This window comes from Corapipo altera, unplaced genomic scaffold, assembly GCF_003945725.1.
Source record: "Corapipo altera isolate COAL_440 unplaced genomic scaffold, ASM394572v1 54, whole genome shotgun sequence".
Classification (NCBI taxonomy): Eukaryota; Metazoa; Chordata; class Aves; order Passeriformes; family Pipridae; genus Corapipo; species Corapipo altera.
This window is the reverse complement of record NW_020884902.1, coordinates 10,123,684-10,150,898: the sequence shown is the minus strand read 5'-3', so window position 1 is coordinate 10,150,898 and position 27,215 is coordinate 10,123,684. Positions and strand designations below refer to the sequence as shown.

The 27,215-nt window shown below is 48.5% G+C and overlaps 2 protein-coding genes across 5 annotated transcripts in view; one reads left to right on the top strand and one right to left on the bottom strand.

The window, feature by feature from the left end:
• STAG1 (stromal antigen 1) overlaps nt 1–2,236 on the top strand; it is a 161,500-nt gene extending 159,264 nt beyond the window's left edge. For both annotated transcript variants that reach the window (XM_027650696.1, XM_027650697.1), the window contains exon 34: nt 35–2,236. In XM_027650696.1, the coding sequence (XP_027506497.1) occupies nt 35–58 (24 nt within the window). In that variant the 3' untranslated portion in view covers nt 59–2,236. The remainder of the gene's footprint in view (nt 1–34) is intronic.
• Nucleotides 2,237–4,591: 2,355 nt separating this feature from the next.
• On the bottom strand, nt 4,592–26,466 carry PCCB (propionyl-CoA carboxylase subunit beta). 3 transcript variants are annotated; one of them, XM_027650698.1, is made up of 15 exons: nt 26,269–26,466; nt 24,420–24,539; nt 22,972–23,040; nt 21,711–21,767; nt 18,971–19,084; nt 17,418–17,528; nt 16,982–17,090; nt 15,959–16,079; nt 12,503–12,584; nt 10,558–10,681; nt 9,235–9,342; nt 6,962–7,062; nt 5,748–5,846; nt 5,477–5,570; nt 4,592–4,849 (listed from the first exon to the last, which is right to left on the bottom strand). In XM_027650698.1, the coding sequence occupies exons 1-15, from the start codon at nt 26,449–26,451 to the stop codon at nt 4,728–4,730; spliced, it is 1,614 nt and encodes a 537-aa protein (XP_027506499.1). In that variant the 5' UTR covers nt 26,452–26,466; the 3' UTR covers nt 4,592–4,727. The 3 variants fall into 3 exon arrangements, with proteins under 3 accessions (XP_027506499.1, XP_027506501.1, XP_027506500.1); XM_027650700.1 differs by lacking the exon at nt 26,269–26,466 and adding an exon at nt 24,635–24,657; XM_027650699.1 differs by lacking the exon at nt 5,477–5,570.
• Between the last annotated feature and the right edge of the window lie 749 nt (nt 26,467–27,215).

The following is a 27,215-nucleotide window of genomic DNA, read 5'->3' as shown; positions in this document are numbered from 1 at the left end:
CCCCAGGTAACCCTGTCTTTTCCTCCCTCTGCAGGGATTTGGCATGCCCATGTTCTGAAGTCTGGGAAGACGTTTTACAAACTTGGAACTCTATTGTTTAGAGCTAGAGGCCTATATACTGTGATAGCTTGTATGGAAACCACACTTTTGATGTGATACGGTTTGATTTTTAACCAAATGATTGAGGTCAACCCCTTTTTGTGGTGATGGAGAGAAGAGGAGCTCCTCAGTGACACCCGGGAATGTTGGCCACTCCAGTCACCTCAGAAGGGCTGACCTAGAGAATCATTTGTATCCCTGTTCTTGACTGTCCTAATACAGATTTTTTTTTTTTTCTGGATGAGGAGGAAGTTTTAAATTGTTAAGACAGCTGTCGAAATAAACACTGTTCTACATATGTTTTCTGAAAACAACATTGAGTGAAAACAGAACTTTTTAACTTTATTTTTCTGCTGTACAATTTAAAACAGTTTTAACATTTGCCTTTTTATGTTTTCAAAGCTAGCCATTTTTATTAAACCTATGCCTATCAGCCACTGACTAGCAAGGATGCTGTAAGCAGGTCGTTCTGGCTACAGAGAAGTGTTTTTGAACACACTGGATCTGATTCACATTATGGTACGCTCCTGTCCTCTCCCAGGCATGGAGAAGAGCACTCTCAGAGAAGAGGGTAGAATCCTAATGACGTGCATCTCTGCCAAAAAATTTCAGATTCTGATATGATAAACCCAGATTTTATACTCTTGAGAAGATTTATTTTTATTTATAATGGGACATAAAGTAAGAGATGTCCATGAAGCCACTTTTCCAACAGATGCTGTGTAACATTCATTTTATATAGCACATGGGGACACAAAACAGTAAATTTTCTATTGGTACTTGCTCTGTGCATTTTTAGCAACTTATACCAGCAAATAAAGTATTCTCAGTAAAACACACAAATGGTTCTCAAGTAATCACTTTGCTGTTTTTACTACCTACTTCAAGCCTGCCAACCCAAGGTACATAAACAGCAACTTTCCTATTAAAAAAAAATAGTCCAAGGGTGGGGGAAAGGATCACTTTAGCATATGAAAAGTAATTTTCCTGTACCATAAAACAAAGTCTACTTTCCATGCCGTAAATACCCTTTTCCGCTATTTTTGTAAATTAATTTTGCCAGTTAGAAGTACTGTATGTGCTGCATAGAAATTTGTGCTTAGATGGTGAAGTTCTTAAGCTTACAATGGACTACAGCTACATTTTCAGTGTTAACTGTGCATATTGAGAGTAACTCTTTGGAAAAAAAAATATGATTTTTCAAAAAAGCTAAAAACGTTTAAAAAAAAAAAATCAAGAAGACCCCAAAACATTCTCAGCTAATTCATTGTAATAAGAGATTCTTTTCAATGTCTTCAATAATTTGGAATTTCATTATGCTTCAATTTGATGACTCTGCCTAGTAGCTGCTCCTTAGTTAGACTGGCCTGACGCCAGCAGAGCTGGCCTTCCACAACTCCAGGATCTCCAAAACGGCCCCAAAACGTTCCTCTTCCTTCCTGCACTCCACCATTAGCAGCTGAGATACAAACCAGACTTACCCACTTGGAGCACAGCAGTTTCAGAGGTGCTTTTATTTTTTAGCAACTGCAGAATAATCACAGAGCTTTTTTCTCTTTGGAGCTTACTAGGAACCAACCCGACCCCTCCGTGCCCGGGGCTGAGGGTCTCACCCAGCTGCGGTGTCTCTCCCAACACGGGCACGTCTCAGACACAGTTGCCAAAAATGTTTGCCCAGGCCCTGCAGCCATTCCCCCGGGGTGGGGATGGACCAACCCAGCAGCAGCTGGCACTTCAGACCGAGCTGTGCCCTCGCTCGGGGCACCCTCCGCGCCCGGGGCACGGGGCTGCGGCCCCGCTCACATCGCCCCGTGAGCAGCGGGGCAGAGCAGATGCTGCCTGGTTTGAGTCATTCTCAGACAAACCTTGTGCTTCACAGTCCTCTGTGTGGAAAACTGATTCCTAATTTAACATTGTAGAATACTGTATAACAAACATTGATGATCACGGTACCTGCAATGGGTCTCCAGTTCAGTTTGCAGTCTATAGGTTTTTGTATTATGAGTGTCTCCTTGATTGGTTTTGCTAGTAATTCTGTAAATTGTACATTTACAATATGAGGTTTTTTTTTTCCTTTTGTACAATTTAAAACTGATGCTTCACCTTTCATTTAATAAACTATTCAAAATCATGAGTATGATGAGCACCCTCTTCACTATAACTTTTTAAATGCCTGTTTGGACCATCACATCCTGTCATCCCACTGACTAGTAGGAATTCAAGGAATTAGTAAAGGAAGTGCTGACAGGTAGTTTTCATGTAGTCCAGGCTTCACAACCTGGTCCTGTACCACCACCTTACCCACTCAGCCTCAGAGTGATGGAAAACCCTCCCTGGGCTTCTTTTCCTTACCTCCACCATGGTGTGTTTTTGGTTGATCTGGGGGGTTATTGTGAGATTCTGTAAATCTGGGAAGGCCCCACACCTCTGGGAAAGCTGCACTGTTAGAACTTACAATTGCTTGAACTGTCACGAATTTTGAGAAGAATTTGCCTCTCCTGCCCTGCACGTCTGAAGTGACCTGGACCTCGTGGGAAGAAACTGCAGTGGCAAAGGCTTGGAAGCTGCAACAACCAGCGGGGCCAAATGGAGTTTACAGATTCCTGAAAAGAAATGTCCTCATTATTCCCATGTATGAGAGCAAGGTGCTATTTCTGTCCCACCCAGGAATGATTTCAGCTCTGTAGCGCCACAGAAAACTGATTTATCACCTGGCCCACTACCTCAGGAAAGTCACCTGAGCCAGGAATGGTAACGAGATGCAGCAGGTGAGGAACAGGGATAAGATTCAAGATCTGAGCTGCTCCTGAGACACAACCCAAACGCTTGTAAGTTGTGCTCAGCTCCTGCTGCCCTGGAGAACACAGTAAGTAACCTGCCTTGCTGCCCTGTTCGAGGGCTGCTCACTGCTGCAAGGAGTTTATGTTGTACCTCTTGTTTTTGTAGGTGACTGCAATTCAGGATCTCCAGTAGCATGGCCAGAGCAGCTTTCCAGCCTGTTTCCAGCATGTGCTGGAAGAACAACTGCTTGGAAATGAAGAGAGAAAATCCAAACTGTTGTGCTGGCAAGGGACTGGAGAGGATGGAGGCTGTGGCACCAGTGAGGTCAGGAAACAACTAACAAAGCTGTACTTTCCTCTCTGTAGCAAAGACCACTGCATTTCTCACTGTCTCCTCCTGACCCTGGGCAGGCTGGAGGAGCTGTGTGTGTATTGCTTCCCTTCCCACAGCTTCTGCCTCTAAACCTGGCACAGCAACCAGCCTCTCTCAGCTTTGCCTCTAAAAAATCTTCTCGGGCCTTACAAACCCTTCAAAAACTGATGGCTCTCTCACAGTTAGCTGAGCCCTCCCACCATGGCAGTGACCCCAAGATAGGAACAGTTCCTCAGGCCTTCCCTTGGTGGTGGAGCTGCCTCTGTCCCCCAGGGCAGAGGGTCTGTGTGCTCAGGTACAGCCAGGTACCTTCGTGCAGCTCCTTCAGTGTGCTGCAGCCAGGACAGTGTGTCTGGAACCTGAGTGTGCTGCCTCCAAGGCATCCAGAAACCTCTGGAGCTGGGATTCAGACATGAAATGCTCCTTTTGAACTGTGCTTTTAGACAGTTTTTAGTTGCTGTCTTTTTTCCCCGCAGGTTGCAGGCTCCAAGCTCCACAGCTGTACTCACTGCACGTACCTGGGAAGAGCTGCTCCCTGGGAAGTGGCCATCCTGCCTCTCTGTTCCTTCAGGCCTGTGCTGGGAGTGAACAGCAGCAGCTCCATGTGCAGGTAGGGCACTGCTGTGTCTCCCAGTGCATCCCTGAGGTCACTCCAGGCCCTCCTGTGCCTGCAGCTGGTGCAGCAGGGCTAAGGGTGACAGTGGCTGCTCCTCTCTGCCTTGGGGGCTGGGGGTCAAATGCAGCTTCTGCCGAGCAGAGCGAGCACAGGGCCCAGGGCTGAGCTGAGCTAACACCTACTGCAAGTCTGGCAGATAATCACAGAAAAATGAGGCCTCTGGAGGCCTCTGTTCCAGCCTGTGCTGAGGGAGAAGGATTTTCATGTCCCACCAGAACTGCCCTTTTTTGTTGCTTGCCCTTCAGGAGGGGGATGGCTGCACCTTCTCTGTACCTCCCACCTGTGCCCCAGCCTGCAGCTCTGAGACCCACCTGAGACCCGGCCTGGAAAAGCTGTGCCTTGGACAGTCTGGCAGAGGAACAAAACAGGTTAGTCTGGGATCCTGCAAGCCAGGCTCAGGATTCTCCTCTCTGAGTCTGTGGTGCAGGCAAGTAGTCAGACTCCAAAGATGCATGTGGAGCTACACTTGAATGCACAGGGGCCCATCTTGTCAGCAGGGAGAGGGGTCACTCAGCTCTGCCTCAGGGCCTATGGAATGAGGGAGCCAAGGGAATGTTTGACCTTGAGCAATTAGTAACAGCTCATCTGCTGCAGGCACGGCAGGGGCTGTTGATTATTAACCACCAAAAAGGTTTAGAGAGGTGAAATGGTCAGACCTCAGAATTAAATGAAATATATACTATGATTTATTGATGGTTATCAGCCAAATCAAAACCAAAAGAGCTATTTCCATTGCCAAGCAGACCTCCATTAACGAGAGAGTGCCAAGTCTCCCTGCAGGGCCAGCCTCTGCTCATCCTCACAGTGGAATATTGGCATGTTTCTTCCAGGGACTGGCCTGGGATTTACTGGCCAGCACGTCCAGGTCCTGGCAGATCCGCCTGCGGGTGGTGGAAGGCTGGATGATGTCATCAACAAACCCTGAAAAAACAGAAACAAGGAGAAACCAACTTGAGCAACCAGGGAGGGTTTGCTTCTCGGCCTTCTGACCTAGGCTGTAACATAAATTAGCAAAATCAAAACAATATCTGGAATAAGTAAATTCACAGGTTACAAATTAACTTAAAATAGCCTGGAAAGGAACTACTCCTGCATCAATAATTTTTAAATTTTAAATTTAAATTCGCAGTTACTACTGTAAAGCTAGAGGTCAAAACAGTGGAAAAATTTGCTCCAGAGAGTCCCTGGAGCACATAACTGAACTGGATCCTGTCCCTTTCTTCAGGCCACTGCTCTGCATCCAGGGCTGTCAACCAGACTGGAAAAGCACCTGTGCTACAGAGGAAAAGTTGTGAGATGCTTTCTACCATCTACAAAATTGAAAATGCACTTTTCAGAGCAGTCCCCACCTTTGACCAGGCTCTTTCCAGCTGAAGATGTGTGTTGTGTCTAGATGTGTTTGTCCTTCACATGCACAAGCTGTGGTTAAGCTTCACCTTTCTGACTCAGGTGTTGCCTCAATAACTTGTTCATTAGCAAAAGGTTTCCTTAAGAGCTGTGTGCACTGGGAGACTCAAGAAGGGGACACAGTGGGGGAGATATCCATACCTCTCGTGGCAGCAGGAAAGGGGTTTGCAAACTTATCCACATACTCCTGCTCCGCGTTGGCCTCCTTTCCCCTGAAGATGATCTGCACGGCGCCCTGGAACAGCACGGTCGGTCAGGGCCATCCCTCTGCTGACAGCCAGGGCAGCCCTGGCCTCACCACCCTCCCCACCACGGTGAGCTGCTCAGAGCAAGTCCCTCCATCCCCTGTCCCCTCTGTGGTGCTGGGAGGGCGCTGGTGGCTGTGCCCTGGTGGGAGGGTGGCTGGGCTCACCTTGGCTCCCATCACGGCCACCTCGGCCGTGGGCCAGGCGTAGTTCGCGTCTCCTCTCAGGTGCTTGGAGCTCATCACGTCGTAGGCACCACCATAGGCCTGGAACAGAACCAAGGATTCACTCCTGGGATGGGATCTCACAGCAGCAACTGCCTACACCCCTCCTGCAGCTTCTGCCAGGCCAGAGACAAGAACTGGGGCTGAACTCTACCCGCAAGAGAGCATGAGCATCCCCACTGCTGCAGCAGCCTCCTGGGACTGACAGCTCTGCCACTAGAGCCCCGAGGGGCAGGAAGGGGGCTGCTGGTCACCAGGACCATTGTCCAGGGCAGGCACAGAGGGGTCAGCGTGTATCTGACCTGCAAGCCTCGACCTGCACATGCACTCACACCCAGCAGTCGGGGTGCCTCTGGAATTCCCTGGCCAGGGAGTGCAGCACTCGGGCTCTGCAGTGCTCCACTCTGCAACTGGAAGTGCTCCAGACAGCAGTGATGAACACACTGCAGAACTGCAGAGCAACCTGCAGTGCAGTCCCTGGCAGGGCAGGGCTGCAGGGCTGACAGGCACGGCGTGGGAACACTTGGAACAATCAGAGAAGGCAGAGAAAAAAGGAAAGTTCTTTTTTCTTTTTGCCATGATAAGCCAAAAGCCTCTCAGAAAAATGGGCAGGAGGGAAAAAATGAGCAAGGAAAAGACTAATCCTGTAAGGACCCAGAGCTTATGGAGTGTGGTGTCAGGTACCTTAGAGAGAGAAAGGAAGAAATGAGGCAGAGTGTGGCAGGAGGCTGTGGAGGAAGAGGCACCACATGAGTGTTAAACCTGCAGACACAGCAGAGGACAGATGCTGTCAGTGCTGGGATTGGAGGGGGAGGCTGAAGGGGCAGGAGGAGAGAAAGCAGATTTGCTGTGTGCAGATGGTATGTCCTCAGCGAGACAGGCCTGGTGACATGGGACAGTCCTGAGTGAAGGCATTCCAGGGAGAAAGCAGGGCAGAAACAGGAGGTTACAGAGGGGTGCAAAGACAAGAGGAAGGAAGGAACTGAGGTCTGGGAATAGAAGAAATGGGCTCCTGTACCCTGACACAAAGAGGTGTTACCAGGTGGGGCAGATGGAGATGTGACAATGGGACACACAGACAAGGCTCCCTGGAACTAAAACTGCCACTGGTGGAAACAGGAACTCTGGAAGATCTTCATGGAATTATCCCAACTTACCTTCCTGGTGATGACAGTGATTTTAGGCACAGTTGCTTCTGCAAAGGCAAACAGCAGTTTGGCACCATGCCGGATGATCCCACCGTACTCCTGAGCTGTGCCTACAAGGGACAAATATTTATTTCCCTCCAGGGAATTCACAAAACCCCATCATCCATCAGCAGCAGCAAACCTGGGCCCCACCACAGCCTTGTGAACATCCTGGAGGAGGTAAGACCAGGCAGTGTCCTCTGTAAGATACTGAGCAGCTCTGCAAAGTCTCTGACCGAGAGCAGCACCTGTTGGTGTGTCAGGTCACAAAACAACACTCACCAGATGGTGCCTCCCTAGGAACAAAATACAGCATTTCCCAGACTCCACATGTGACCAGCAGTGGGAAACACAGTCTAGGTTCACTGCTGGTCATCCTTCAGGCCAGCCCAAGCTGATGGTCCTTAAAGACAGAGGGATTCTCTGTAGGGATTCTCACAGCAGGTGCTTCTGGAGAATGGTCATGGGCAGCAAACAGGACTGTAAGTCATCCACATGTCCCAAACACAGGCTATCTGACTGCACTGGAACCAGCAATCCCATGGAACTTATTTCTAACATTTTTGAATTTCAGACTGCTGGGTATAACTCTACAGTCAATCTCCTGCAGTTTAATCCACCTATGGGCTTTTGCTTTCAGCACATGAGAAACCTCCTAAGAGTACCTGGGATCATCTAATAGATCTGGGGGTTTTAATGTAAGAATTTTAAGTAAAAATTCTTTGGTGAGATTCAGTAACTTACCTGGTTATCTCTTTGGTGGCTTGGCTTTAATGCTTCCCCTCAAGTGTGATTTCAGGGTCTGATAATTTCTGCCTACACTTCACTTTAGTTCTTGCCTTTCCCTGCAGCCAGTGGGACCTGCCTGGGCACAGCTGGGACACTGGGGGCACTCGAGGGCTGGGGAGCACTTGCAGACCCCAGGGTCTAATTCACATCTAGAACAGCCAGTCACTCAAAGTGCTTCAAGATCATTCAGTTATTTGAATTATTTACACTGGTACCCATGACCAATGAACATAAACTCTTTTCTAGCCACAGAGTCAGTCCCAAACTTGTTCTAACTCTGTGTTTTTATCCAGCTACAGGTTATAGATGCCTCAAATGTCATCTCTGTCCACACCTATGAAACTGGGAGCTATTCAGGTGTTTGGGTGACTGATACTGAGATGTTCAGTGCACCACCACGAGCCAGTGTGACAGATTCCTTCTGTTCTGTACTGAACAGGGAGATGGGATGATGCCACCCTCAGAATTTGTTACATGAGATTTCTAATGTTAATAATGGGCCAATCTTGCCAAACTGCTTAAAATGGAACAATTTAGGATCACAATCAAGCCTAAGGTCTCCTCTCTTTAGCTTTCTCTGTTTTATTTTTCTCCTGCTTATGTACTTTCAAACCAATGTACTATTATGCAATATCAAGTCACTACTTTTAATCAGCTGTATGGAGATAACTTGTGCCTGGATTCCAAGCAGCTCCCCAGATGTGGATTCCTGTGGTGTCCCCTGAAGTGAACCAAGCTGGTGCCTGGCCCAGGTCACAGGAGGAAGGTGAGCCCACAGGGGGAGAGGAAGGTTCTGTGACCTCCTCATCCTGCCCCAGGGCTCAGGACAGGGTGCTGGGTTGCCTTCCCTGGCACTGGGGCAGCACAGCCTGTGCTGGGCCTTCTGCTGCCACAGTGCCCAGCACAGAGCTGTGGGACTCAAACAGCACCTGAACACACAGCTGAGCACCCAGAGGGGCCTGGAGTCTCCTTGGAATGCAGAAATCAGTGTAACTTCCCAGCACTTCTGGCCAGGGCAGCATCTCCAGGCAGGGCAGTTGTTGCCTTGGACAGGCCACAGTCACAGCTTTGGGCAGCAGGACAGAGCTTTCCAGAGCAGGATATCCCCACACCTGGCCCTGGCAAACTGGTCATCCCAGTGTCTCCATCAGGCTACTGGAGATTCCAGCATTAACTGTGTGACCTGTCCCTCTCCTGAGGTCACTCCAGCACCGTGCTGGGATCCCAGAACACGGTGACAGTAGCAGGACAGTTGGGCACCATTTAATTTTCCTGCAATTTTTGGCACATTTCACCATCCTTTTGTGATGATTCCTGTATTTAGAATACAGAGTTCCTGTCCCAAAGAGTGGGATTTGAATACCTGCTTATATAAGTCTACCACAGTCGAGGTTTTCTCACAGTTCTTAAAATGTGTTTTTAGCCCCAGGAGTGCCCTGCAAGGCAAGGCTCACCTGGCAGGAATCCAGGAACATCCACAAACGTGAGCAGGGGGATGTTGAAGGCGTCACAGAACCGAACAAAGCGGGCTCCCTTCACAGAAGAGTTTATGTCTAAGCACCCTGAAGTTCAGAACACAGAAGAGGTGTTACCAATGACCTGCAGTAATTCAAGCCAACTCAAAAATCACACTATTTTAGCTGTAATGTCTTCTTAAAAAAAAAAGAAAGGTTATCTGGAGGTAATGTGGAAGTAATGTGCCTGAAGTTTTCCTGGTTTAGAACTAAGATTACAGAACAAGCTACATTCAAAGGCTGATTTCATTTTTCTAACTCCTGTGCACAAAGACTTTCTGTCCCAAAACAGAGCAGTTTAATTACAATCTTGTCATTTAAAATATTTTTTCTGTAATTTTCTCTTCATAGGTCTTTTTTAGAAAGAAACCTTGTATTGAAAGGTTACAGAGCTCCCCATTAAAAAACCCAAAACATTAAACAGTCCAATAATATTTTGAGAAAGACCAGCATTTTTGGTTAACATGCTGCAAAGTGTTTCTGTTCTGTTTCAGTGCCATTTAGAATTATATTATGCACAATTATATTAAACCAAAAAAAATTTTGTATAAAAGCATTTATGGGAAGCATTAAAAATAGTTGTTAAAATTGAGAATATCAAGTGAAGATTAAATTAATATCAAAACCTTCTGTCTTGTATCTTGATAGGCATATCTTGTAAGGATAAGAAAAGAATGAAACATCATACTTGGTCATCTGATTTTCCCAAACACAAAGCCACAGGAATTAAAACCAAGGATTAAACCATAGAGTTCTGACTGGAGAAGGTCACTTCAGGAATTACTGACTTAAAGAGAGCAAAGCCCCTGGACAGTTTAAAAGGGTGATCTTTAGAGCTGCACGTTGTACCTTCATATCTGTACCATTTGGGGTCAAGAGCCCCACACCTGAGGGTCTGAAGGCTTTGCACTGTTCTGGCTACAGGGAGATGACAAAAAAAGTCCCCTCACCCTACAGAGGAGTTTTAGGGATTTTACTGCTGTGGAAGGAAGGGGGCAGTTCCCAGGTTATGGTTAATCCAGTGAATTGCAGGCTACTCTTCCAACCCCCGTGTGTGTGCTGGATGCAGCACTCTTGGATTACCTGGGGGTGAGATCACCCTGCTCTCACAGCTCACAGTGAGGGTCAGGACAAAGTGGTGGAAAAGCCCTGAGAAGGAGTGGAACAGCACACAAACCAAACCAACCCTGGAGCCAGATCCCCTTCCACAGCACAGGACAAACAGGCACAGGCACTGCAGACAGTCTCACACTGCACTCTGACCTGATGCCACCTTGGGTTGGTTGCCCACTATCCCAACAGTCCGTCCATTCATCCTGGCAAATCCAACCACGATGTTCCTGGCGTAGGATGGCATGATCTCGAAGAACTCCCTCTCATCCACAATCTGCAGGGGTGAGAGGCAGGCAGGGCCTTATGAGGACAGACAGATCTGTATAAATACACAGGCAAACTCTGTCACCTTAGGATGGGAACTCTTAAACCATTTCAGAACTTGCAGAATTTTGAAAGAAAGAAAGGGAGGGAGGGAAACCTTTTAGTCTTTGCAGCCTGTAGTCCTGCACTTCCCTGAGAGAACATCTTTATGACTGTGGTGAGCCTTTTTCCTAGCTTACAACAAACTAAAACTTTAAGTCAGATGTTAATAACTTCTTTCTCACATCTTAATTAGTGGCAGACTTAAGGAACAATTTCCAGCGATGAAAGAGCACCTCACAGAGCTCAGAATCAGCCACGGCCCCTGTAATCCCTCTCTGCACACCTGTGGTGGCTGCACTTCTCCCCGGGGCTGGAGCTGGGTGTGTGCCCTGCCCAGTGCCATCCCCAGCGCACGGAGCACAGCACAGAGATCCCGCTATCCACGGAGCAGCAGCGACACCTACACTCGGCTGCTCCTGGCGGCATTCCCGGCCCCAGCCGTGCCCACACGCTGCACCCTGCCAGTCAGCTCCCTTGCCTCAGCCTCAGAAAAGCTGTGGAAAATGTAAGTATTTCTTTCCTTAATAGTTCTCGAAATCTCTGGGAAGCTTTGGGGTTTTTTTCCTTATTCACTTCAGGACTTTTTTAAATGCCACCTTTTAACTTACAGCACACGTAGTGCTGAAACTCAGAATGGAAGAATCCAGAGATTAAAAATACCCTGAGCTTGCTTTCTGCACTAAAATGAGTCTAAATGCAGCCAGTTACAGACTGAATGTGTTGGCTGAATGCACAGTGGGGAGAGACAGTCAAAGCAAAGAGAAACTGTAAAGGTCTCACAAACACAGCTGATGCGCTGCCTGTGTCACTCCTGGCTCCAGCAGCCCCCTGGGAACCCTGGCTCAGCTGCTGCTCAACATCCCAGTGGAAGAAGGAGCAGCTGGGAATTTTAATATTCAGAATTTGGACTCTGAGGGTGCTCTACAGGGGCTGTAACAGCTTCAGGTGATAAAACTTCTTTTACAACCCTGTTCTCTGCCCAGTGTTTATAATGGATTAAGTTGTTAGACCTGGGAAAGCGAAGTACTCAGAATTAGGCAAGCGAATTACCAGCATTGCCTGTGCTGCTTTAATAAAACCTGTTATTTATACACTGGCTTTCAGATCTTTAAAAAAATTGTAGGATGTTCCTTCCCTGCCCCCTCCCCAGAGATCTGCCTCACTTAATGAAACACCAGCTCAGGAGTTTCCAAGTGCTTGACTGGTAATTTAAACAAATAAATATATATTCTTGTACAGTGTGTGCACGTAACTGTCTCTCAGCATAACCAGGGAAGGGTAAATCCTCACAGGCACTCTGAGTAGTTTATTACTTTTATTAAAGAGTGCCAGAATACAAGACAGAGAGAACAAGGTGCACAGAGGGGCAAGTGACAGAACTCAAGGGGAAGGGGCTTCAACCCCAGAGAGAAAACTGAACTACAGCCTCCTTCACCTGCACAGCTGGGCATGCAGCATCAGGGGTATCCTGAAAACAAACCTCAGTTTCCTTTCATTTGCTAAAATCTTTTGTTTCATGTGTTAAAATCTGTTTCCCCTGCAGTTCTTGTTGTCCCTTTACTCACGGCTACTAAACAGGTAAAAACGGTCACTTGTGAAGACTAAAATAAATAAATAAATAAATAAATAAATCACAGTGTGCCTGTTCAGTGCCACTCTGCTGGTTCCTGAGAGCCATTCAGCCCCAGAACACAAGCCCTGCACTCTGCTCCCAGCCCTGCAGACTCACAGAGTGGATGATGTCCAGCATGTCGTAGGCTTTGGTAGATTCAGTCGGGACCACGGTGTCCAGCTCGGGAACAGGGCGGTCACTGCGGAGAGCAGGGAGGGAGCCACGTCATCCCAGAGCAGGTGGACACCAGGACCAAAACCTTGGGTGAGTAATCTCACCTCGCAGACACTTCATGGGAACCTCCTCAGATACAGGGAAAAGAACCAGTTCTCCCCGTCTGGGGCAGCCTGACCCTGTCCCTGAAGAAGAGCTCTCTCCCATGGGCCCCTGGGCTTGGGAAGGGCTCTCCTGGGACAGCAGGGACCAGCCCGGCCCTGGGGAGCTGTGGGGCTGCAGGGGGCACTGCTGGGACACGGGACACGCCACAGGGAGTGGCAGCACCAGTGTCAGGGCAGAGCCTGCAGAGCTGAGGGACAGCTCCTGTGCCAGCCCTGATCTCCTGCAGCCCAGGAGTGCACACTGACCCTCCCTGCCCACACTGAGCCAAGGGCACCTTCCCATGCCCACTGCCCCGGCCTCCAGGCATCCCTGGATGGGAACACACATCCACACTCAGTTTATTCCATGGCATGGCTGCATTTAAACATCTTTGCTGTTCCTGCCCTCAACAGGGACACGCTTCACGTGCAGCTCCCTGTCACAGCCACAGCATCAGTCCCCTCCTCCCTTGCTCCCAGTACCTTCAGCACTGGCAGCCACTGGTCTTTGGATTCACTCACAGTCCCAATAGGGGGTCACTTTTTAGGAGCCACCACTGAGGCTTCAGGGATCAGCATGTCTGTGCCATTCCATAAAAATACTGATCCGTGTTTGTTACAAATGGTGTTTCTGTGGAGTTCCTACTGAATAACTGTTGTAACAATGCCACGATTTAGTGCCTTTAGAACAGGACAGCACAAGGCTCTGGACACCCAATTTAAAACTGAAGGAAGGGACCTGCAGTTTGTCAAAATCAGCCAAAAACTCTTACTGCAGCCCTGTGGCTGTGGCTGTGCTGCTCAGACCCACGGGGTGAGAGGCACAGCCCTCGCTGGGAGGGGAAGAGATCCAGCTATTAGTGGAATAAACGGGACAGCAACACTTCAAGTGCTTCTTCCACAGGATTACAAGTATTGCAGGCAAATGCCTCCATAAAACAATACTAAAAACTCTTAATCTGATGAAATTAAACTGACTTTAACAGACTAAACCCCAACCTACAAAAGATTCTAAAACTTTCTTGTCCATAGATAGGGATGTGCTTCAGATTCTGCCTGTGACCTGTGGTGCCCCACAGGATAAGCAAAGTGGAAGAATTAAATCAGTGCTCCCATAAATTCACAGTGCTGTGGAGTGCTGAGGGAAATTCTAACAGCATTAAAATAAATAACCATCATCAAAATGTAGACATTATCCAGGATACCACGTTTGAAAATCTCCTTCAAACCACCCTGGACAGAGGACACCTGGAGCTCACTGCTGGGGCCACTGGGGTTGAGAACTGTGCCTCTGACAGATCCCACAGCAGGGAGGAACTGCTGCTCCTCATCAGAGCCTCACCCACAGGGACACTGGGTTCATTCAGTGCAGAAGGAAAACCGCTCTTGGTTTCCAGGAGCTGGCAATAACCTCCTCCAGAAATTCAAACTTTTACACATGCAGGTAAAAATCACACCCTGGAACACACCAAATGCCCTGACCCAGAACCCTCCAAAGGGAGGGGACATTCACCATTACACAACTTGCCTCTGGAAGGAACTTCCACCCCTTTAGAACCCAGGCCACTGACAACAAAAACTCCACCAAGTTTCAGCAGCCAAGACTGACGTTTTTCAGCACCAAAAAGAACTTGCCTACCTAGAGAGACAAACAAACACACCAAACAGCCCCACCAGCCTCAGGACTTCACACTGAAGGCAAAGGTAGGTTACATTTGATTTGCATAATTTGTGGTAAGTTTTTGTGGTGTGAAAATGATGCAATAAGAAAGCAATTCCTCTAGAGAAATGGGCTGGGGCTGGAGCACCCTAAGGATCAAACACATCAATCCCAAGCAAAAGGAGTCTATTAAGATGTCAGTATGTCCAGATGAAATAATACCAATCTATGCATTAGGACCACAAATGGGAGAAATATTGGAGATGCTGCTGTAAAACCAGGAAATTTAACTATTAGATCTGTCTTCCCATGTATAAAGGCCACTAATTTTAAGTTCTTAGTACAAATGGCATTTATTATTCTGTGATCCTCTAACAGTGTATCAAGCTGTCTCCCTTAAGAAATAATGAGCTAATCTCTTATACATTAGTAGCTACAACATAACTGACAACTTCTCACAAGAAAATAAACCACTTGTTATACAGTACCTTGATTTAAAAAATGGACTGTTGTTTCTATAATGAAATAAAATACCATAATCGAGTCTACAGAGAGTGATTATCCAAGAAGAGCTTGTTGAATTCTTAGAAAGACCATGATAACCTCAGAAATAACCCCCCAGACTTACCAAATAATACAAGAGATTTACTTTGGTTTATCACTATCAAACCAGAACAGTCTTAGAGATCAACACCTTAGAAAAATGTATGACCAGTAATTAATTGACCTGTCTGACCATGCTCCAAAAGAAACTGGTGAATTTATTTATCCAAAAGTAAACAAAGTATTTCAGGTGATCTGTTAACTCACCCAAAACCATCTCCCCAAACAAACTGTTGCAAAGCCACTGAAAAGCACAGTGAGGCACAAAGAGAAATAACCTCCCTGACTGCCACGTTGAAATGTTCATGCACGTTAAGGCCAGAGGACACATCACACACGTGTGAGGAACTGGAAGGGACAGACTCAGGTGCCACTCCCACCCAGGGGAGGGGCACAGCTCTGAGGGCTCCCTGTGGGAAGGGCTGAGCTGGGGATGTACCCAAACCTTGGGTCAAAATGCTTCTCTTGCCCTGCCAGTCTCTGCCTGTGGCAGTCCCATCAAAGCTGTCCCCTCAGTGTCCCATGTCCCTCCAGCTCCTGGAAAAACACCCTGATAAAAGTTCACACGGTGACTGTTGTACCCCTCTGGCAGGTCTGTCCTGTGTGATGTTGTCAGCTACACCACAAGTCCCTGACACATAAAACTTCTGCCTCCTTGTGCTTCCCCACCTCCAACCCTCACAGGCAGAGCTCACCCAACAGACACAACTGACAACACAGGGCAAGGCCTCCCCACTCGTGCTCACTGTTTTCTCCTCACTCCCTGGTTCAGGCACCCCCTGTGCAGAGGTGGCTGCTCCCCCTGCTCTGCACACAGAAATTCCTGCTCAGGAATTCCAGCCCAGAGTGAGCACAGCTGTACACGTGTGTGTGTGGACACTGCCACAGCCACGGGGCAGCACTGCCAAGGTGCCAGCACACTGCACTTGTGTCTCTGCATTCCTGGGGCCAGAGAAGCCCTGGCACTGGGTGTTCAGAGCCATCTGCTCTCACCTGGGATCGTGGCACTCACACACCGGGGCGGGGTCACGGTTGCTCAGAGGTAAATAATTAAAGAACTCCCGGAGGTTCAGCAGAGCATCGATGTCGTTCTCAAAGGCTCTGTGGGCAACTCCTGCACAGAAACAGCAAAGCAGGTTTGGAAATTACTGTGCAAGGTTTCCTTTTCAAATATATACCAATAAAGATACAAAGAAGCCACAGCAAAAATCTTTAAACCTGAGCCATGAACAATTGGGAGCCTTAAGCCACCAAATCTGACCAGCTAAAAATACCTAGAAAATGTGTGGCTATATCAGACTTCCTCTGTAACAGGTCTGGATTGTTGATCTCATGTTTAAAATAATGTGAAGTGGTTTATCAGCTGTCACAGCCTAGCTGGGTCCAGCCTTCTGGAATTCTGTTCAGGTTACTGTGCTGCACTTGAGCACCACAATTTTTTTACAATGGCTGGATCTGGGCAGCATCTGTGTGTTTGGTTTTGGTTCATCATCAGCTCAGTTCACACAGAATTTGAGATCCCACAGTCATTTGAGCCGTGAGAAGATTCATGACTCAGAGTTTTCCCAGAGGGACAAAACGAGGAAAAGAAATGCTCCATCTCACACTGCCACTCGTTTGGAGTTGAGCACTTCAATCAATCACGTCTGTGAGCAAACAAGGGACTGTTGAGAACCTTTCAACTCATGCAAATTTCTGGAGAACAACCAAATAAAAACCCCACCCCAGGCCAGCTTTGCTAAGCCCTGCCCTTTGACAGTCTTCCCACTTGTAGGATCTTCTGTGCATTTGCTACTTTTCCAAATCCCAGACCTCTCCCACACTCCCACTTTTCCTGTTTAGTGTTCCATTACTCAAACAGACCCTCAAGAGAGCCACATACAGAGTAAGAACTTGTGCTTAAGCAGAGCTTTATCACTTCAGACTAATCTGCATGAGCCAATCAGCAGTTTAGCCAGGACACCTCTGTCATTCCTGTGAACACAATCAGCCTGCTAAGGAAGCCCCAGCTCTCACCAGACACAGCAGTGTGTGTCTTGGCCCCCCCGAGCTGCTCCTGGGTGACATCTTCATTGGTGACAGACTTCACCACATCAGGGCCGGTGATGAACAGGTAGGATGTGTCCTGGGCAGGGGGAAAAGCAGAAACCCACAGGGAATGCAAGAGCCAAGGCTGAAAAGCACGAGGGGAAAAGCCACAGTCTCTAGAGACTTTCCCCAGAATAAGAACAGAACAGAGGGAAAGTTTCTTATAAGACCTGCATTACATTAAAAATCCACAAAAAATGCAATTATCCTCAAGCTATTTAGGAAAGCATTTCTTGCCTTTTCATGCAAAATAAACTTGATCCAAAGCAAGAGACCATCTCAAAAAACACCCGTTCCCACGTGGTGAGTTGGTATCTGACAAGGTCCCCAGCAGCAGGTCCTGGCACAGCATCTCCACCCTTACCTTGACCATGAATGTGAAATCAGTTAAGGCAGGGGAATACACAGCTCCACCAGCACAGGGACCCATGATGAGGGAGATCTGGGGAACCACCCCAGAACACAGAACATTTCTCTGCAATAGGAAAAAAAAGACATCTGGTTTTACCAGCAAAGTGCATCTTTACATCTGTGCCCAGAGTCTGCAGGAATTCACAATCATAAACAGAATCATTTTATTTCCTGGGAGACAAATATCTGGAGGCAATGCCTTGATGCAAGTAGAACCCAAATGATTTTGTTGCTTCTGTTTTGCTCCTTTCTGTTCCTGTGCACTTGATTTCCTACACACCATGGAATGACTGCAAAGGGAGATGGAATGAGTGACCTCAACAGATGCTGCAGGGGCAAAAACTGCACTGGGGAGAAGTGGATGTCCCTGAAATTTGAATGTGATCAGAGACACACATAAACTGTACTGACCAGCTGTGGCAGGGGGTTGCTGCACCAGCTCAAGTGCACACAGAGGTGAAGTGGTGCTGCCCAACACAGAGGGTGTGGTGTCCAAAACCAGCACCTGCACTGCTCAGTGCTCAGCTGGGCCACAGCTCACCCTGGAACTGCTCCTCCCACACTCACTGTCCCCCCACCTGCTCACATTCCTCCTGAAGGCACAACCACGATGTTCTGTGCACACACTTCAAAGCAGTTATGTTTTTGATAAGCATATAAAATAATGTCAGCATGGGGGGGAGGAAAAGAGCAGCAGCAGGTCTAGAGGAAAAATTCTTGCATTAGCCACAAAAAATCATGTAGAAACATAAAACTTTCACCAGTCTGATCAAGGCTGGATATCCCCCACCAGCAAGGTTAACACTGTACTGCCCACTTCTTTGAACAGAAACCTCTGACTTGCAGCCCTTTTTCCCCCCACACTGACCTACCATCCTCACAGAACAGGCACTTGCTGCTTCTGATCTGAGCTTCTCAAGTTTTTTTCAAGTGCATAGTGTTTGATTTGCTCTAAGTCCCTCTTTCTGCAGTGGAAATCCTCCCCCTTTTACCAACTCTACTGAAAACAAATCTGCTGTGTGGAACTGTTCCCATGTCTGCACTGCAGAGGAGACACAGGGACAGCTGGAGGGTGGTCACAACCCCCTAACAAAACCCTGAATTATGGTGCCCACCTTTCTCAAGCTCATAAATGTTCAAAGAAATTCCATCCTGATACAGGCAATTGATAATTTAGATGTAAACCAAAAAGTTAAATAGTTGTTTGTGGCTGTCTTCCAATTAAACAAATGGCCTGTTCTTTGTCTCTCATGACCAAAGCCTCTCCTTGGACCACAGAACTTTGCAGGGCTCAGCATCACCCTTGTTTAACACATGGACCTGAGCAGCACAGTGATCTGCCCAAAGCCAAGAAAAGAACCAAGGTCTGGGGCTCACGAGCTGCTTTAGCCATGGGCTGAAACAGAGTGATAACCTAAAGTTTACTTACACACAGGCTCAAGTAGGGACAGACTTTGTCCATCTCCATGGGTGCCAAGCTCCCTGGGCACCCAGCAGCCCACTCACCAGGAATATGTCTGCATAGCCTGCCAAGGACTCCACTCCCTCCTGGATCCGGGCTCCTCCGGAGTCGTTCAGCCCAATCACGGGGGCTCCCACCATGGCAGCCTGATCCATGATCTGGGGATGGACACAAACCCCTCCTTACCGACCCCAAAGCAACAAACCCCAGAACGTGCATCCCCGAGAAAAAAAATCCATATGTGGCAGGATCTGAGGTGCCTGCTCAGCTTCTCCTTTATTCACATCAACTCTCAGCCTCCAACTCTCCCTGCAGTTCACCTTTGGCCTCAGTCAGACTGGAGGTGACAAGATACACCGTGAATCCCTCCCAGGACCTTTAGTATTTCTCTGCCTTGCCAGCCCTGCACCTCCACACTCAGCACTGGGTTTGGGTGATGCACAAAGGGACACTGCTCTGTGAGTGACTCAGTCACAGGAGCTGGACCAGAGAGGGCCAAGCCATCCCTGTTCACAGGGGGCCTGCACTGCACCTTAAACGCCCCCTCATCCGTGTCTAATCTGATCCTCCAAGTTTATTGCAGTGGTGATGTGTAATCTCCTAAGCACTATATTCTAATGCTTGATTATCCCTCTTACAAGTTCTTTGGGAAGACTAAACTAAATCTTTGCTCCGGAAATTCAGAAACATTCCATTTCTTTGATACGCAGCAGTGAGGGAGAGCAGTTAACTCCTGCCTGGCCTTCACCTTTGGGAACATTCAAAAACCCCAAGTCTTCAGGCTTCATATTCCCCTTCACAGTTCCAGGCCAAGCACCATTCACTCAGTCACACTGATCTCTCTACATCCTGGTTTTGAGGTCTGATAATTTTGGTTACTTGCCTCAAGATCATAAACAATACTCCAAAGAGAGGCTTAAGTGGGAGGATTGAATTCCTTGCATTCCTTGCATAAACTATTCCTGATTATTGGATTCCAGTAAGATGTTTGCCATTTTGATAACACTACATCACTAGCACATTATGTTAAGATCTGTTTCAACATCAAGCTCTGCTACAGCTCCTAAATAACCTTCTGTAAAATCACACATGGTCAGTCAATCCCCATTCTGCATTTCCAAGTTGCTTTTCCCTGCCCACTATTGGCCCTTTCAACCACTGTTACAAAATTGTATCCTATTTCAGACAATCGTAAACTTACTAAGAGTTTTACAATTCCAGTCCTGTCTTTCAGAGTGCTTGTAGCATCAACCTTGAATTTTATATTGCCTAGAAACACAGAAACCATACTAAGTCCCACCCAAGTCACTAGTGCCCAAAATTCCAGCCTGAACATGGTTCTGTGTAGTTCCAGAGTGGTTTGTTCCTATGAGCTGTCATTCTGTGGAAAACAGGGGTTCTTGCTGCTTTGTATCCTAATGTCTACTTAAAAGCTGGAATATCCTGGTGGCAGACACACAGAATGGCTTCACAATTTAAATGCAATCCCACATTTCCAACAGATCCATGTGGACTGCAAGCAGCCTGTGAGCCAAGACTGCCCTCGTTTGCTGACAGGGACATTACACAGGGAATGAGCAAATGCCTTACTGAAAATCCCTGGAGCTGACATGTGTTGCTTCTTCCTAGAAAGCCTGTTGTCCTGTTAGAGCAGATTAGTGAAACAAGTTCACTGACACTTTGTGCTGTTTCCCAGGGACTTATTTATGGATTATTTATTTATTTCAAGGCCTTCCTAGACAGTGAAGTTCATCCTAAAACACACAAAGACTGAGGCCCAGAGCAACTGATGCATCCAGAGCCTTCAGACTCTGGGGCCCATCACTGACACTGATGATCACCAGGAACAGCACCAAGCAGCAAGGACTCACACTTCTCCCTAGTTCTAAGATCAGTACTCTCCCTGCTGCTTTAGAAATAAGAGATCAAAGAAAACAGCTGAAAACATCCCATCCCATCCCATCCCTTCCCAATACAGACACTCAAAGCTCCCATGTGAAAGGATAATTCAAGTCTTTCCCAATATTAAGGCTTGGTAAAGCCAAGCTGTTCTTATCTAGCCCAAAGGCTTTGTGTTTTCAATTTTTACACCCCTCACTGCTGAGGTGCCTATGCCAAAAAGTAGTTATTTCCACAGGAGAAAAGGCCTTGTGCACAAAAATCCTTGTTTCTGATTCCACAGCAAGAAAACTCAGGAAGCTTTTCCAGCCCACAGCACTCAACACTCAGGCATGAATAAGTTCTTGTGTCCCCAGCCCTGGGATTCAAACAGCAGCTTTTCCAGGGAGACAAGCAGCCAAACAGGAATAAATAGCCACAAGTGCCTGATAACAGCAGCTCTGAGGATCAAGGTGACCTCCAAGTTGTAAAAATGTTTATCTCCAGACTGTTTACTGGTTACATTTGCTTTTTATAAATATTGTACACTTCCACATCCCACTGTTTATAGGAAAAAGCTGCTCCCAGCTCATTCCACATCTCTCCAGTAGTGACTAGTTAATTTATATTTGTACTTGGCAAGTCTCTTGTCTTTTGTAGCACAACTTAATTTCAACACAGTGTGTGTTACCTGGAAAAGCTCTCTTACCCTGGAAAAGCTTCCAGAGGGTACCTTCCTGCCCTCCTGTGTATTCCCACCTGAACTGACAGAAGGACACAGGTGTGGTCAGGCTGCCACGGCACCAGAGTCAGTCACAAAACACTGTCACCAGAGTCATTATCACAATGAGACTGAAAAGAGGACACTGACAATTTTTTGGGTTATTTTCCCCAGTGAAGTATTACCTTGCAGATCTTCTGGGCATGAGCTCCAGATAAACTGCCTCCAAACACAGTAAAATCCTGGAGGAAAAGCAAATTTCCAGATTAGGAAAAGAATCACTTCAGTAGAATGCTGTCAAATACTGCAAGTAAAGCACACAATCCTACAGTGCTCTGTGTTTGGTGTGCTGCCCCAAAACAACTGACTCCCTCAGTGCAGCCTGGAGATCAACCCAGCTCAATCCAACCCTCCTTTCATAAAATAATAAAAACCTGACCACGTGTCACCATTCTGTATTCATGAGTTATGTCAAGAGCTGATTGATCTTTTAGGGGGCTCTGGGGGCTGTGTCAGCCAACACTGACTGTTGGTGCTACCCGTGGCCTGAGAGTCAAGATCTCTGTCTAACGAGCAACATGAGGCCCTGGACTGATCCAGAGGGAAAAGGGGATATTTACACCTCCTGGCACCAGGAGAGCCCAGAGCCAACCTGTGGTGAGGTTCTCTGGTGCATTCCCACTGAGTCTCACTCTCAAAGTAGCCCCAAAAGCAGAGGACAGCTCAACTATGACTAGCAGCTGAACCAAAGAGGAAAGAGCATCTCAGGTGGCAGCTGAATTTGGATGGGGAGAAGGTCGTTAAATATAAATATAAAAAGAATGGGGTATATCAGGAAGGGGCACTTTTAAATGCTTTTAATATAAAAACTGCTCCCTGTGTTCCTGTAAAACCAAGGTTTGTGTCAGGCCCCTCTCTGAAGTTTAGGCCCACACAACAGTGTCCCTCCTTGGGAGAACCACACAGCCAAGACAAAACAGGCAGGGTGCACGACTGGCTCCAAGGTCACACAGCAACAGCCACTGTGGCCATAAGGGCAAACAGAACAAAGGCTACTTTGTGGCCCAGAACAGAGCAGCACTTACCAATGATCTGAAAGAAAGCCTTTCTTTCACAGTGGTAATGCTAACCAGGATAGGTCTCTGCCTCTGATGTTTCCTCTAAAATATTTTTTTTTTAATGTTAATATAAAAACTATATTTTAACATAAAAAGTGTATTTTATCTATTTACAAGCTATCTGTCACAAGCTCTTTTGGTTCTTCTCGTCTGAGGGTGCCCTTCTTCCTCCCACAGGATCTTAGGCCTAACTTATTAGATCTCAGGTCTAGCTTATGCTTACAGGTAGTAGGCAAACAGGGGCATTGCTACATGGCCACACTGAACTAGTGTGACTTTATTTCAGAGGATAAGTTCATGCTATTCACAACCAGCAGCAGAGCCATACCTGGCTGAAGACATAGGCCAGCCTGCCATTGATGCGGCCCCGGCCTGTCACCACACTGTCCCCAGGGTACTGCAGAGAGAGCAATTCCAGAGGGTCAGAAAAACAGCAAGGCAGCAGTGATGGGCACCAAAAACCCCACAAACTCAGCCCCAGCCAAACCAAAGAGTGGCTGGCTCCCTGAGAGGACTGGCCTTTTGTGTTTGCAGTGGGGGCTCCACAGGGATCTTCCCCAGCCCTGAAAAGGAAAGCTAGAAGTGACATCAGATTTGTTGTGTATTAGTGTAAAGATTAGTGAATTTAGTACTTTCCCTTCAAATTTCAGCGTATCTGGAGTTAAGGTAATCATGTCCTTAGAGACAGGACGTGCCTTTTATTAGGACCTGATGTTTCTGAAAGAATGGATGCAGCGTGTAAATCTTTGAGGTTTTGATACAGGATAAAAAACAAACCTGGAAAGGTCAAAAAATATAATTACAGTCACTCAAATGCTTCAACTTGACCCGTCCCATTTTTCACCCTGTAAATAAGGGAAGAAGAAAGAGGTGGAAGAGGAAATGGAGCCTCTGAGTCTTAAAATGTGCTCAATCTATGCTGTCTCACTTTCTAGTAAAGAAAATGTACAGAAGTCTTTCAAGAAAACAATAGAAAAGAAACTTTACTGGGCTGCCATCAAGGAATTTCAGGCACTGAAATGTTTTTTGTTGTTTGGTACTGAAAAAAAAAAAGAAGAAAAGTGTCTGGTGCAGGGCCCACTCTGAGGCCATTTATCCCAAGGTGGCCTGTCCCCAGGAGGGTCACACCTGCCTGAGGACTGTCCCTAGGAGGGTCACACCTGCCTGGGGACTGTCCCTAGGAGGGTCACACCTGCCTGAGGACTGTCCCTAGGAGGGTCACACCTGCCTGAGGACTGTCCCCAGGAGGGTCACACCTGCCTGAGGACTGTCCCCAGGCTGCACACACAGCTCTGCTCCCAGACACAGCTCTGTAAACACAAGGTGCAGCTCTCTGAAAGGGGAATTCTGAAGGACAAGGAAGACATTAACCCTCTTGCCACACTCAGGGCTCTCCTGCCCCTCACTTTCATGTTATGGTGAGAGACTTTGGGGAGCCATGGATTTTCCCTCTGTGGGAGGAATCCCATGTGAAGAGCACCAACAAAGCTCTGCAGCCTCCTCTACTGTTTAAAATATGAACCTAAGACAATACCCAGGGAGGCATTAGAACCAAACAGGTGACCTTTTAAAAAAAGAATCAAGTTTAAACAATGGAGAAGCAAACTGTGTAAGCTGTTAAATGGAAACTGAGAGTAATTAAAGCAAATTTGCAAAACAAATTCGTAAATGAAAAGAAAACAAAACAAACAAAAGAAATTGCATGCCCATTTTCAACCAGTGGGCTGGCTGCACGGCACAGGACACTGAAACAAGAGTTACAGGAGATAAAAGTACCTTATTCTTACTAGAGTCCATCCCAAAGTCAGCACATCTGTGTTCCACAAACATGTCATATTCATCAAAGCTGTCGGGGTCCAAGAGCAGCAGAATTCGTTCCCTTGCTGTCAGCTTTCCCTGCAACAGAGCAAGCAACAATTAACGGAGCCATCAGGTGGTTCTGGCTGTTTGCTGACCCCCAGCAGACGCAGTTTAATCAAAAAGAGCCTCACTTATCTGCTACATTGGGCCCACTAAGCAACTGCAGGCCCCCAAAGCTGAAAATGGCCTATATAGTGATTATCCTCCTGAAAAACAAACATAATGCAAGCCAGACTCTGAAAAGAAGGTTGACTGTTGGAGCAGCACCACCACAGGAGAAAGGAAACAATCTCAGAGACTTTTCAACAAGATATAAAAGCATCACGGCTATTTTTGCCTCCACATTTAAATGCTGCTGTTAAGGCCTTTGTTCTATTCTTAACCATGGAGCCCTTCCACAGCTAAACCAGTCCTTCCCAACTGCTCAGGGCTCAATTCACCACGCTCCACATTGGACTGCAGTGAATGAGAGGAAAAGGGAAGTATGACAGCCTGCAGGGATCTTCTGACAAAACCCTCTTGTGCTGTTTGCTGCTGGACACTGCTATGGGCACAAGCAGGGCAAGGGTCAAGAACTCCATGAACTGACCAGATATGCAAATCCCTTACTCTGTGACACACAGCAACAAATGACTGCAAAGTTCTTTATATCTTCAGCTTCCAGCAAAGTTACTTCCAACCTGGGTAAGCATCTATCTGCAAAGGGAGGGCACCTGCATTGTCTTCCTTAAGGGATGGTGTGACTCTGCACCAACAGGACATTAAAACACAGCTCAGGCTCTCTACAAAACATCTGACCAGTGGGCCAAAAAGTTTATAAAAACCAGCAGAGGCAGGAAGGCCTAAGGTGAGCCACAGATCTAATTTATATAAAACATAAGCTGTTTGAGAGCCCTGGACAGACAGAAACGCTTGTTTATTGTGTGTCAGTGTCCTGGACGTAACTCAGTGAGCATGAACTCCCTTCAGATGTTGTATATGTGAGAGGGAAACTGCTGACAGACTGACCACTGACTGATCCTTCATGGGAATGGCCATTCCCACCTCCTTGGTGCCTACAAGTCATCGTGATACCACTGGGGCCTTGCACCAAACCCAAATGGTATCCCAGCAAGAAACAATGAACACAAATAGGAAACCTCTGTTGTCACCCCAGCCAGCACTGCCCACATTCTGAACAGAGGTGGGAGATTAAAGACCCAGCTGTTGTCATCCCTCCCATCTGTCTTTACCTTATTTCCACTCCTCTACTCTTTGCTCTCATCCCTCAGAAGATCAGCTTACATCTGTAAGAGCAGTGTAAAGATGAAACTGTGCTGGATGGTGATTCCAAACCCTGGGCAGCGTTAAGCTAGAACAACTTACCATCCCACGGCAGGCATAACTTGCAATTTCTGTGTCTGCTACTCCCCCACACACATTACAGAGCACCCTGAGGTAAAGGTACTAGCACCGGAATTGTTCTTTTTGCTGCCCGGGCTTCCAGGCACTGCAGTGTCTGACGCCTTCTGAGCTAAGTTCCCTGGAAAGGGGCCTCTGCAGCTGCCCCGAGGGTCCCCAGCACGGAGCGGCCCGGCCGGGCCCGCGGGGACACCGCTCCTTGGCAGCACCGCTCCTGCCTGTCCCGGGACCCCTGGGACGCCTCTCCTTGGCGGCTCCGCTCCCAGCCGTGCCGGGCACTGAGGGACACGGTCCCGCCTGCCCGTGGCCCGGCAGCTCCGCTCCCAGCCGTGCCGGGGCCGTTCCCGCGCCGCCCGCGGCTCACCCGCTTGTGCTGGGCGTCGATGCGGGCCTGGCCGCCGCCCAGCAGCGCGGCGCGGCGCTTCTCCTCGATGCGCTGGGGCACGGGGGGAGGGCGGGCCCCCGAGGCGGCCCGGGACAGGCACAGGGACACGGACACGGGCAGGGCCGGCCCCGCCGCCCGGCACAGCGCCCGCACCGCCGCCATGGCCCGCACAGCCCAGCGGCGCCTGCGCGCCCGCCCCGCCCCGGCCCACACGGACAGCGCCGGGCACAGACACGGCCCCGGGCAGAGACATGGGCACAGACACGGCCCCGGGCACAGACGCGGACACGGGCACGGCCCCGGGTACAGAGACGGCCCCGGGCACAGACACGGGCACGGGCACAGACACGGGCACGGCTCCGGGCAGAGACGCTGCCCCGGGCACAGACACGGCCCCGGGTACAGACGCGGGCACGGCCCCGGGTACAGACACGGCCCCGGGTACAGACACGGGCACAGACGCGGGCACAGACACGGCCCCGGGCACAGACACGGCCCCGGCCCCGGGCGCAGACGCGGCCCCGGGCACAGACACGGGCACGGCCCCGCTCCGGGAGCCCCGGGCCCCGCGCAGGCCGGTACCGAGCCCAGCCCTCCTCGGCCGGGCCGTTCATCGCTGTTGTCATCGCGCAGACAAAACAACGTGAAAATGCATCAGCTTTCGCCCCTTTCCCGTGTGTTTGCAGGAAAGGCCGTTGTGGCGTTTCACCAGTGGGGACGGCAACCAGAGGTGTTTGCCCGCAAGATTAGCGGTCCCCTCTTTCTTCCGAGCGCCAGAAAGGACTGATCACGAAAACAGTCCCTGTGACACGGGCTGTGAGTGTCCGCCGCCTCCCGTGACCAGGCACTCTGGCTCCAGTCCCCGCACAGCCGGGCAGGGCCCAGCCCAGCCCCGAGCCGCGAGCAGGGGGCGGGCCGGGGCTGGG

What these genes read in the sequence shown, in the direction of transcription:
- PCCB (XM_027650698.1), bottom strand. Translation starts at nt 26,451, where the DNA reads ATGGCGGCGGTGCGGGCGCTGTGCCGGGCGGCGGGGCCGGCCCTGCCC. An exon ending in GACACACACTGCTGTGTCTG is followed by an intron (nt 16,080 to 16,981) that starts GTGAGAGCTGGG and finishes GTTTCTGTGCAG; the next exon opens with GAGTTGCCCACAGAGCCTTT. An exon ending in TGTTCCTGGATTCCTGCCAG is followed by an intron (nt 7,063 to 9,234) that starts GTGAGCCTTGCC and finishes TGTCCCTTGTAG; the next exon opens with GCACAGCTCAGGAGTACGGT.